The sequence below is a fragment of the Neomonachus schauinslandi genome, chromosome 8 (genome assembly GCF_002201575.2).
Source record: "Neomonachus schauinslandi chromosome 8, ASM220157v2, whole genome shotgun sequence".
NCBI lineage: Eukaryota > Metazoa > Chordata > Mammalia > Carnivora > Phocidae > Neomonachus > Neomonachus schauinslandi.
Window position 1 is genome coordinate 118,046,892 of NC_058410.1, and position 11,551 is coordinate 118,058,442.

The following is an 11,551-nucleotide window of genomic DNA, read 5'->3' on the forward strand; positions in this document are numbered from 1 at the left end:
GCCTCAGGTTCTCTGCCGGCCAAGACTTTAACATAGATTCATGAGGAACAATCCCCAGTCCCCAAACTCCCAAGAGGCACACAACTGTCCAAAGCCTCTCGAGGTATACAGTCTCTTCTGGTAATTATTTTCAGGCATTTATAGTAGCCACCTCAACCTCCCGCGGCTCAAGCGCGTGCACAGAAGTGAACAGCGTTAGCGGGGGTGGGGCGGTGCCTAAGAGTGTACGCATGCGTAGTGCAACGCACGCAGGCGCAGTACGGTCCCCCGGGCGACGGCGGTGGCGGCTCCTCGGGGTGCTCGGCTCCCTCCCATCCAGGCCGGCCCCGGCCCGTCTCGCCCCAAGGAACTCACTGTTTGGGGCCGCGAACTTCCTCGTCGTGCCCCACAAGAGTAAAGCTTGGGGGCCTGGGGGAGCCGGAAGTACCGCCTAGCGATCCCCAAATACTATCGGGGAAACGGAAGTGGCCATCGGTGGCAAGTTGGGGGAGACCGGAAGTGACGGTACCGTGGGGAACTCGGGGGCGGAGCCCGGGGTGGTGGTATTGGTAGTGGTGGGGTGGGGGGTGTGTGTGTGTGTGTGTGTCTGTGTCTGTGTCTGTGTCTGTGTCTGTGTCTGTGTCTGGTGTGTGTTGGTTGCGCCGCTCTGCTGGAGCATCGAGGGAAGGCGGAAGAGGGGGGCAGTCTGCTGGGGCATCTCGGGTCTGTCGTGACTTAGGCGGGTTCGATGGGCGTGGCGTGGCGCGCGTGCGCGAAACCACTGTCTCCGCAGAGTCTGGCGCGACCCCCCGCTCTCGTGTGCTCCCCAGGGTTTGCCGACCTTTGGGGCCTTTGTCATATCGCGACTGGTGATGACACCGGTCTCCTGGTTCCTACCTTCCCGACTTCCTAGCCTGACTGGCCCTCCCTTATTGTGATTGGCATTGTGGAGCCCCTCCCATCTCCCCGTCCTCCAGCTCCCTGTGCCGTCGCTCTCCTGCCCTTTGTGTTTCTCTCCCCGTGCCCCGGAATCAGAAGGGGGATGGGGGCGGGTGTGAGTGTGTGCGCTTGTGTGGGAGAAACTCTTTAGGTATTAGGGCGGAGACTCAGGCCGGGGAGGCTTCCGGGTATATAAAATCTGCTTTGGGCGACAGCAGGCCTCCCTCCTTCTATTCTTCCTTAGAGAGCTGTCAGCCATGGAGCCCAGTGATAGTACCAGTACCACTACCAGTATGGAGGAGCCTGACAGCCTGGAGGTGCTGGTGAAGACCTTGGACTCTCAGACTCGGACCTTTATTGTGAGGGCCCAGGTGAGACCCCGGCATTTCTGGAAGACACTCATTAACTCTTCCTCTTATAGGCCCCTTATTCTGAGAGAAGAGCCTGATTTTTTTGGTCCTTGAATCTTTTTTAATTGGTTCCTTTGTTCATATTTTAGACAGGACATTTTTTGGTCTTTCTTGTTGAGTGAGAAGGTATGGCTTCTGTTGAATGAGGCAGATTTTGTTCTGCCTTTTTCCACCTTGATAGAACTCAGTGCAGAGGGAAATGTGGAGGAAGGACGAATCTGTATGCCATCATCATGAGCGAACCCCAGCCCAGAGGGACAGACATGGCTCGTGCCTTTGGGAAGGGAAACAGAACAGAGATCCAAAACTCGAGTCTTAAAAACAAAAATTAATCAGGTCTGTATTATGTTTTTAAAGGCTAGAAATCAGAGCCTGTAGCACAGGTAGATCGCTAGCAGACTGTTGAGTGGAATTACTAGTATCTGTGGCATAATTTGAATCTTTTGATTTTAATGCCACACGGCTGTCTGTACCATTAGTTCCTGTGATACGTGGAGACAGAATCATGAGGGGTTGGTCCATGGCTTTTAACATGTACACAAAAAACTATATAGGCTTTTCTGATTAGATGTACATAAACAATCTGGTACTTCTGAAGACTCACTTGTCCAGTTAGGAAAGTGTTTGTTATTTTTTCTCTTTGCCGTTGAGCCTTCCTTAACTTGACTTTCCACTCCCCCTTCCTTGTCATTGCATTTATCTTTGAGATTGTAGAGTTGTATCATTTTGTGTTTGAGGAGGGGTCAATGGTATCCGTAGACACACATTCCTTTGGGAGCCAGGGAGAGAAGGGAATGTCAATTAGCTTTTCTGTTTCTCAGCCACATAATTTTCTTCTGGGCACATAACTTGAAGTTTGTTAACACTTATTGTCTGTCTTGACAGGTGTAAACATGTCTTAGTTTGGGACTTTGTACAATAATTATCTCACAATCAAGACAAATGGGTAGTGATGTTATGATTGGGTGGTTTTTACCCCTCATTTCCAAAAGTCAGTTGTCCCCTTTCTGTCCTTCCCCTTTTCCTACATTCGCTGATAGTTCTTGGTCTCTCTTTGCTGTAGATGAATGTAAAGGAGTTTAAAGAGCACATTGCTGCTTCTGTCAGCATTCCCTCTGAGAAACAACGGCTCATTTATCAGGGACGAGTTCTGCAGGATGATAAGAAGCTCCAGGAATACAGTAAGTTTGGGGGAGGCAGTTCAGAGGTTGAGGGATGAGCTGAGGCCTTGGGCTTACTTGATTGTATAATGCTTTGGTGTGTATCTTTTTTTCCTGCAGATGTTGGGGGAAAGGTTATTCACCTGGTGGAACGGGCTCCTCCTCAGACTCAGCTCCCTTCTGGGGCATCTTCTGGGATAGGGTCTGCCTCAGGCACCCATGGTGGAGGACCCCCACCTGGTACTCGGGGGCCTGGGGCCTCTGTTCATGACCGGAATGCCAACAGCTATGTCATGGTTGGAACCTTCAACCTTCCTGTAAGCTTGTGTTCCACATAGGCTAGTTTTTGTGGGGAAGGGTGGTTTGGTTGTGGCAGTAGCAGAGAGCCCCTAAAGATAGGTGTCTCGGTCTTTAGATTGGGTTTCCAGGTTCCTGAGATCTGATACAGCCTCAGTCTTTGAGAAGAAGGGTGGGGCTCCAGAAAATGAGTTAGAGGTGTGGGGGCCTTAGTATTTGGCTTCTCCCAGAGCAACTTCCCTTACCCTTTTCCCAGAGTGACGGCTCTGCTGTGGATGTTCACATCAACATGGAACAGGCCCCGATACAGGTATCACGGGCCTGGGAGGGTCAGGGAAGGGGATCTGGGAGAAGGAGGCCATGAGGTGGGGGGTGGGGGGGGTCCTGGCTGAGGAGCCGGCTGGGACCTGATTCAGTGGGTGGTAGAGTTCATGGCTTCATCTCAGACGTACCCTCATTTTATGTCTCTTGTCGTATAGAGTGAGCCCCGAGTACGGCTGGTGATGGCTCAGCACATGATCAGGGATATACAGACCTTACTATCCCGGATGGAGGTCAGTGGGCAAGGTTGGCTAGGGTCTGTCTGTCTTTTCATTCTCTCTTACCATTCTATGTCCGCCTGGCAGCGAAGGCATGACTGGCCATATCAGCTGGTTTCTTCCTGCCTGATCTGGTCTGTTCTCTGCAATCTTCACTCTTTGGGGCAGAAAATATATCTTTGTCGGGCTCTCTTGTCCCTGCCAATCCTCTGGGTGCCTGGTATCTGGGAAGTTTGTTGCAGACTTACCAGATAAATTTTTTTTTTTTTTAAGATTTTATTTATGTATTTAATTGACAGAGAGAGAGAGAGAGACGGCGAGAGAGGGAACACAAGCAGGGGGAGTGGGAGAGGGAGAAGCAGGCTTCCCGCCAAGCAGGGAGTCTGATGCGGGGCTCAATTCCAGGTCCCTGGGATCTTGACCTGAGCCGAAGGCAGTCACTTAACAAACTGAGCCACCCAGGTGCCCCTTACCAGATAACTCTTGTGGCATCTTTTTTCAATTACAGAAGCAGTCTGTGCTTTTTTAGTTTTTTAATTACTGTCTGATGCCAAGATGTCCTAGTTCTATTGGTTTGTGTTGTGAGTGTAGCGTGTGATGTTTTTTATTCTTCTAGCGGAGGTTTAGGGAACTATCGTTTTTTTATTTTGTTAGTAACTCTCAAGTATCACAGATTATTTATTATGTGTCTTGTTTAAGCATGGTGCTTTTTGCTGGGGAGTCAGACAGGTGCAAGGCCCTGCCTTTAGGAGCCTAGTTAGAGCTCCTTCTCCACTCGTTCTCCCTTGACCTGAGTAATCTGTGGCAGTCTCATCCTGCCTTTGGTATCCTGAATCTCTCCCCTTCAGTGTCGAGGGGGACCCCAAGCACAGCACAGTCAGCCGCCCGCACAGACGCCGACTGTGGCCCCGGAGCCTGTCGCCTTGAGCTCTCAAACATCAGAACCAGTCGAGAGCGAAGTGCCTCCTCGGGAGGCCATGGAGGCGGAAGAAGTGGAGGAGCGTGTCCCAGCCCAGAGCCCAGAACTCACCCCTTCTGGCCCAGCCCCTGTGGGCCCAGCACCTGCCCCAGAGACAAATGCGCCCAAGTGAGAACCCAAGGGACGCTTTGGGAGGGGGGTGAGGGATCTTCAGTGAAGTATGAGAGCCGGGAAGGGGATGGTGGGAGAAGGGGACCGCTGGGCATTCTTACCTGTAGGGTTAGCCTGGTGGGGCAAAGAGAGGCTCTGGACCAGCCGAACAAGGTTAGGGCTGGCAATCGAGCCGGAAGCACTGCTGTCCCTGGGGCAAGGAAATCCAGGTGGTGGTTCCTGAGCCCGATCCAGACTCTCTTCCCCAAGTTCATGCGGGCGGCGTTTCTTCCTTCAGCGTTCGTTCCCTGCCATCATAGGGATGGGATTGTGTGGCGGGGAAGGTGGAAGCAGTTGTTTTCTTTTCCTTGTCTTCCTGTGGGTGCAGGTGAAGGATGGATGTTCTGCTGGTCCCAGGAGGGATTGGGCCAGGTGTCTGGGGGGCTGCGGAGAGACAGGGCATTGTAGTCTAGGTCAGCTGGGAGGCTGGGGATCTGAGGAAAGCCTCCGCTCACTGCTTCTCGGGGTTGCCCCCAGCCACCCTTCACCTGCAGAGTACGTCGAAGTGCTCCAGGAGCTCCAGCGGCTGGAGAGCCGCCTGCAGCCCTTCCTGCAGCGCTACTACGAGGTTCTGGGTGCCGCTGCCACCACGGACTACAACAACAACGTGAGTGCCACCCGCCCCCTCACCCCCGGTGCGTCCCACAGGGAGCGGGGTGGAGTGCAGCTAGCTAACCCTTTCCCCCCCGCAAAACAACATTGTCTGCAACGGAATGAGTTCTCTGTAGATTTGTCTACTGTTTTTCTCCCTCAATGCCTCGAGCGAGTTGCTCAGGAAGGTTACATGGAGTGAGGGAGAGGAGTAGATGATGTGCTGACTTTCTGGGGCCTGTCGTAGTAGGGAACTTTGTACGTATGTGAAGTGGAAGTTATTTGCCCAGACCGGGCCTACCCGGAAGCTTCCCAGGCTATGCCCAAAGGTGTAGAGAGCATGGTGTTCTTCAGGGGTGTTGCTGCTCTTGTTACCGAGGTTCGTTCCAGCCTGATAGGTTTTTGCTTTTCTGTGCTCGGCCCCGGTGGGGACAGCAAGAGGGCCGTGAAGAGGACCAGCGCTTGATCAACTTGGTGGGGGAGAGCCTGCGGCTGCTGGGCAACACCTTCGTGGCCCTGTCTGACCTGCGCTGCAACCTGGCCTGTGCGCCCCCGCGACACCTGCACGTGGTTCGGCCCATGTCGCACTACACCACCCCCATGGTGCTTCAGCAGGCAGCCATCCCCATCCAGGTGGGTCGGGGGAGCCCGGAGGGACGGACAATGCGGGGCGCTGTTGGTGGAACGGCCCAGAGTAGTTATCGGGCTTGAAGCGAGAAGGGGTGGGGACTTTGGGAATACAAAGGGATGAAAGATGGGGAGGCTGAAGGAGTTTATCTCGGGGTACCCTGGGTTAGGCTCTTGTTTTCTTCACTGCTGCCTTATTTGTCTGCTCCAGATCAATGTAGGAACCACCGTGACCATGACGGGGAATGGGACTCGGCCCCCCACGGCTGCCAGTGCGGAGGCAGCTCCCCCTGGTCCTGGGCAGGCCTCGTCCCTGGCTCCCACTTCCACCGCTGTCGACTCCTCAACCGAGGGGATTCCCCCGCCAGGGCCGGCTCCCCCCCCCGACCACCAGCCACCCGAGGGTCATCCGGATTTCCCACCAGAGCGTGGAACCCGTGGTCATGATGCACATGAACATCCAAGGTGAGTTAGGGCCGTCGTCGTCGGTAGAGTAGAGCTGCACGACGTGGGAGGCGGGGTTGAGGCGCGGAGGTGTGAGAGCGAGGGTGGGGAGGGGAGAAGCCAGGGCCGGCTGCCAGAGCAGAGGAACCAGGGCAGAAGCTTTAGTCGGCGCATGTGGGGAAGGACAGGAGGGACTGCTTGTCCCTGCAGATTGGTGTGCGTGGCGAAGGGAGTGCATCCTCCCTGTCCAGATGGAGGGAAAAGCCGGCTTTCTGGTGGGGGGAGTAGCCGCCTGAAGGATGCTGGTCTCAGGAGGATACAGTTAGGCCTTGGCCCCGCCTGTCTCAGGGCCATTCTCTCTGTCTCCCTGCCCAGATTCTGGCACACAGCCCGGTGGAGTTCCGAGTGCTCCCACTGGCCCCCTAGGACCCCCTGGTCATGGCCAGACCCTGGGTAAGAGTGAGGGCATCAGAGCAGGCTGAGCTCTGGGTAGACAAGGGGTAGGGCCGAGTGGGTGGGTTGAAGGGGGTCCAGGTTCAAGGTTACATCAGACCCGCCCCCCAGGCTCCACCCTCATCCAGCTGCCCTCCCTGCCCCCTGAGTTCATGCACGCCGTCGCCCACCAGATCACTCACCAGGCCATGGTGGCAGCTGTTGCCTCCGCGGCCGCAGGTAATGACCCGGGAGGGGAAGCTTGGGAGGTGGGGCACGGTCCATGGTGGTGGGTGCCGTTGGCTGGCTGGCCGGGGCCCAGCCCTCAGCCCTCCTCGGTCTCTTCCCTCTGCCACCCACAGGACAGCAGGTGCCAGGTTTTCCGACAGCTCCCACCCGGGTGGTGATTGCCCGGCCCACCCCTCCACAGGCTCGGCCTTCCCATCCTGGGGGGCCCCCCGTCTCGGGTACTCTAGTGAGTAAGGGTGGAGGAGTTCTGGGGTGGGGCGGGAGAGTCTGTGGAGAGGGTCCCGTGGTGGGGAGTGGACAGGGCAGGACTGAAAGCCTCCCCTCTCTCGGTTCAGCAGGGCACCGGGCTGGGTACCAATGCCTCTTTGGCTCAGATGGTGAGCGGCCTTGTGGGGCAGCTTCTGATGCAGCCCGTTCTCGTGGGTGAGTCCTCGTTCCCGCCCACGTCCAGCTGCAGGGGGGGCCCACAGCCTGGAGGCTGACGCTCCGCTCCTCACGGCCGCTTCCCGGCTCTCCGCAGGGGTCCTTTGTCCTTGCTCTCCTGCCGGGGAGAGCGGGATGGAAATGCTGGGGCATCTCGTTTCTCCTTACAGTTCACCTTGTCTCTTTCGGTCTGTCCAGCTCAGGGGACCCCAGGAATGGCTCCGCCTGCGGCCCCCGCCACCGCTTCAGCCAGCGCCGGCACCACCAACACTGCTACCACCGCCGGCCCTGCCCCCGGGGGGCCTGCCCAGCCTCCGCCCCCGCAGCCCTCCGCGGCCGACCTGCAGTTCTCCCAGCTCCTGGGGAGCCTGCTGGGGCCGGCAGGGCCCGGGGCCGGGGCGCCCGGCGTGGCTTCTCCTACCATCACCGTGGCGATGCCTGGCGTCCCCGCCTTCCTGCAGGGCATGACCGACTTCCTGCAGGTGGGTGGCTGGCTGGCTCTTCGGTTTCAGCCCCCCTTTCCTCGGGCCCAGCCGGGCGCTGGTGTCTTGTCGCTACGATCTCGCTGCTGGGTTCCAGCCTCCGGGGGCCTGGCGGTGGGAGGGGGCCCCGGGACTTCACTGACACCCCAGCACCGCCCCCCCACGGTTTTGGAGAAGAGGAAGACGAGGCTGTGAAGGCCTGCGGTGCTGCTTTCTGACCTCAGCCGTTCAGAGGGAGAGGGGCCAGCGCTCTCCATCTTCGGGCTGCTTCCGGTTTGTGCCTTCCCCGTGTCTTGTCCCCGTTCTCAGCTTGTTTTCTGTGGTGTGTTCTTTCTCTGTCTGCCAGGCGACACAGACGGCGCCTCCGCCCCCTCCGCCGCCCCCACCCCCGGCCCCAGCCCCCGAGCAGCAGACCGTGCCCCCGCTGGGGTCCCCTTCTGCTGGTGCAGGGAGCCCTGGAGGCCTGGGTCTTGAGAGCCTGTCGCCGGAGTTTTTTACCTCTGTGGTGCAGGGTGTGCTGAACTCCCTGCTGGGCTCCCTGGGGGCCCGGGCTGGCAGCAGCGAGAGTATCGCCGCTTTCATCCAGCGCCTCAGCGGGTCCAGCAACATCTTCGAGCCTGGGGCTGATGGGGCCCTCGGTGAGCGAGTCGGCGGCGGGGCGGGGTGTGCCGATGGCCGGAATGAGGCCGACGGGCTGCTGGTGGGTGGGCAGGCCAGGTGGTGAAGGCCGCTGCTGACTTCGGCCCCTGTTCCTAGGATTCTTTGGGGCCCTGCTCTCTCTTCTGTGCCAGAACTTTTCCATGGTGGACGTGGTGATGCTCCTTCATGGCCATTTCCAGCCCCTGCAGCGGCTCCAGCCCCAGCTGCGGTCCTTTTTCCACCAGCACTACCTGGGTGGCCAAGAGCCCACACCTGGCAACATACGGGTAAGTGAGGACCCTGGGCCTCAGAGCACTCCTGCTCAGCTTCCGTTCCTTCTTCCTGACTCTGTTCGTCTGTCACCTAAAGCGACGATTGCTCCAGCCCGAGCCCTGGACTTACCGGAGGTGGAGGGGAGGGCAGTGTCTCGAGGGCTGGGGCCTGGGCCTGAACTTATGCTGCTTCCCTCTAGACGGCAACCCACACGTTGATCACGGGGCTGGAAGAATACGTGCGGGAGAGTTTTGTGAGTAACCCTTCCCTGTTCCTCGTGTCCCGGCTGTGGTCAGGGTAACTGCTGCTCCTCCTGCCTCCTCGATCCTAGTCCCGCAGGGTCCCTGAGTTGGGGGTCTTTGCGTGTCTCGTTTCTCAGTCTTTGGTGCAGGTTCAGCCCGGCGTGGACATCATCCGGACAAACCTGGAATTTCTCCAGGAGCAGTTCAACAGCATTGCCGCTCACGTGCTGCACTGCACAGGTGAGGGGCGGGCCCGCGGGCGTACGTGTGGGCGGGTTAGAGGCGCAGGGCTGCCGGGTGCCAGCGTCCCCTCCTTGCGTCTTGCCCACAGACAGTGGATTTGGGGCCCGTTTGCTGGAGTTGTGTAACCAGGGCCTGTTTGAATGCCTGGCCCTCAACCTGCACTGCTTGGGGGGACAGCAGATGGAACTTGCCGCAGTCATCAATGGCCGAATTGTAAGCACCACCCAGCTCCCCGATCTCCAGCCTTTTGTTTTCTTAGGGTTCCATTCTCTCTGCTATTCTGCGGTTCTCGTTTTGTTTTTTTGCTCCAAACTGCTGTCCTTTACCCTTTCGTACCTTTCAAAAGCTGGTTGAAGATGTTGTGTTCCAAGGGTGCTTTCTGCCCTCAGCGTCGCATGTCTCGTGGGGTGAACCCATCCTTGGTGAGCTGGCTGACCACTATGATGGGACTGAGGCTTCAGGTGGTTCTGGAGCACATGCCCGTGGGCCCTGATGCCATCCTCAGATACGTTCGCAGGGTCAGTGACCCCCCCCCAGGTAAGGGTCCCGATGGGCTGTGGGGTCCGGGGACTTGAGGGAACTGGACAGGGAGGCCTGAGAGGGCCTTTTGTGTTCTCCTCCTCTGTCCAATTTCATAGCCACTTCCTGAGGAGCCAATGGAAGTTCAGGGTTCAGAGAGGACTTCCCCTGAGCCTCAGGTACCAGGGAGAGGTTGAGGGGCCAGACAGCGGGGAGCGGAGGGCTGCGGGCAGAAGGGCTGGAGGCTGGGGATGCTGAAGCCTGCATCTTCCCCGTTGTCTCACTCCCAGCGGGAGAATGCTTCCCCGGCCCCGGGCACGACGGCAGAAGAGGCCATGTCCCGAGGGCCACCTCCTGCTCCTGAGGGCGGCGGCTCCCGGGACGAACAGGACGGAGCTTCAGCTGAGACCGAGCCTTGGGCAGCCGCAGTCCCCCCAGTGAGTGTCAGGAGGTGAGCTGGGGAGCCAAGGGCAGCTGGAAGTTGTGCCAGTTCCTCATCATCTTTTCCATCCCCAGGAGTGGGTCCCGATTATCCAGCAGGACATTCAGAGTCAGCGGAAGGTGAAGCCGCAGCCCCCCCTGAGCGACGCCTACCTCAGTGGTATGCCTGCCAAGAGACGTAAGGTTGGTGTGCCTCTTCCCTGAGGAGCTCTTTATCCCCCTTCCCCTGCCATGTTTAGAATCAACCAGTTAGAGCCGGAAGGAGTTTTTCCTACTTCCGTCCTGTGGCTGAGTGGACAAGGAAGCCTTCTGGGACTCGCCCACAGTGGTGGCAGTAGATGTGAGGCTAGCGCGCGCCAGCGCCGCTGTCCTCCCTCAGCCGCCTGACCCCCAGGTGCCGTGTGGCCAGGGCCCGTTTCCTCGAGGGCGGCCTCCTCTCGTGGACTAGCTAGCTCTGAGTGCTGGGTGGCGCGACTCCTCCTGCTGCCCTGTTTTGAAGGGCAAGTCCAGCACGCGCAAATGCCCTCTCGCCAGAGCCAGAGCCAATTGGGAAGGCATTTCTGCGCTCAGAACCACCCGCGAGCTGGTTCCCTTCTCTCCACTAGCCTAGAAATTCAGTGGTTGGCTCCTGGAAAGGGTGAGCTGGGTGGTGGCACTGGATCTGACGTTGATCCCCTTTTCCCTCCCGACCCCCTGTCCCCCAGACGATGCAGGGTGAGGGCCCCCAGCTGCTTCTCTCAGAGGCCGTGAGCCGGGCAGCTAAGGCAGCCGGAGCTCGGCCCCTGACGAGCCCCGAGAGCCTGAGCCGGGACCTGGAGGCACCAGAGGTTCAGGAGAGCTACAGGCAGCAGGTGCCCCCACCTTGAAGCAGAATAGGGATGGTCTAGTGGGAGGGGTCGGGCTAGGGCCCCTCTTTTCTGATCCCTTCAGAGACAAACTGGTCAGCCTGGGGCTACGACTTGATGTTTTTTAAAGAGTTTTTTTCCCTAGTGGCATCTGGGAAGGCTCCCGACAGTGTGGCTGGTGGGAAGTGCTAGTTCCTAAGGGACGGCCTTGCGTGCTCGCTGGGATCCCAGAGCCTCAGCCAGTGCCCCTCCAACCCGCTTGCGCGCTCTCTCTCTCTCTCTCTCTAGCTCCGGGCTGATATACAAAAGCGACTGCAGGAAGACCCCAACTACAGCCCCCAGCGCTTCCCTAATGCCCATCGGGCTTTTGCTGATGATCCCTAGCTCTTTGCTCTGTGGCCCTCCCTCATCAGGGGACCATTTCCCTCATTTTCCTTCACAGTATTTAAGAAATAAAAGTCAGATTTTCCTGGCTCTGTTGTGTCTAAGTTGTCTTTCTTAAGTCGTCGAAGTACTTCAGTCTTCTCGGAGTCCCTAGGAGCCCAGCTATGTTCATCCTCCCCGGCGAGCAGCCGCGCACTGCCTTGTTCTGCTGTTCACGGGGGGCAGCACTGAAACGAAGCCTGGCGACAGCGATCACGCACAAGC

General features: G+C 58.1%; 1 protein-coding gene across 1 annotated transcript; it reads left to right on the top strand.

Annotated features, from left to right (window-relative positions):
* Nucleotides 1–263: 263 nt before the first annotated feature.
* BAG6 (BAG cochaperone 6) lies at nt 264–11,377 on the top strand. Its single transcript, XM_021696955.2, is given in 27 exon segments — nt 264–504; nt 1,163–1,289; nt 2,392–2,509; nt 2,609–2,805; nt 3,042–3,095; nt 3,265–3,339; nt 4,173–4,411; nt 4,931–5,060; nt 5,480–5,677; nt 5,883–6,047; nt 6,049–6,136; nt 6,491–6,568; nt 6,680–6,787; nt 6,910–7,022; nt 7,132–7,219; nt 7,418–7,701; nt 8,048–8,339; nt 8,458–8,627; nt 8,813–8,866; nt 8,993–9,095; nt 9,187–9,311; nt 9,488–9,632; nt 9,735–9,796; nt 9,908–10,054; nt 10,134–10,241; nt 10,763–10,909; nt 11,192–11,377. Coding segments are annotated over 26 exon segments (3,498 nt in total). The 5' UTR covers nt 264–504; nt 1,163–1,175; the 3' UTR covers nt 11,288–11,377.
* The last annotated feature ends 174 nt before the right edge of the window (nt 11,378–11,551 follow it).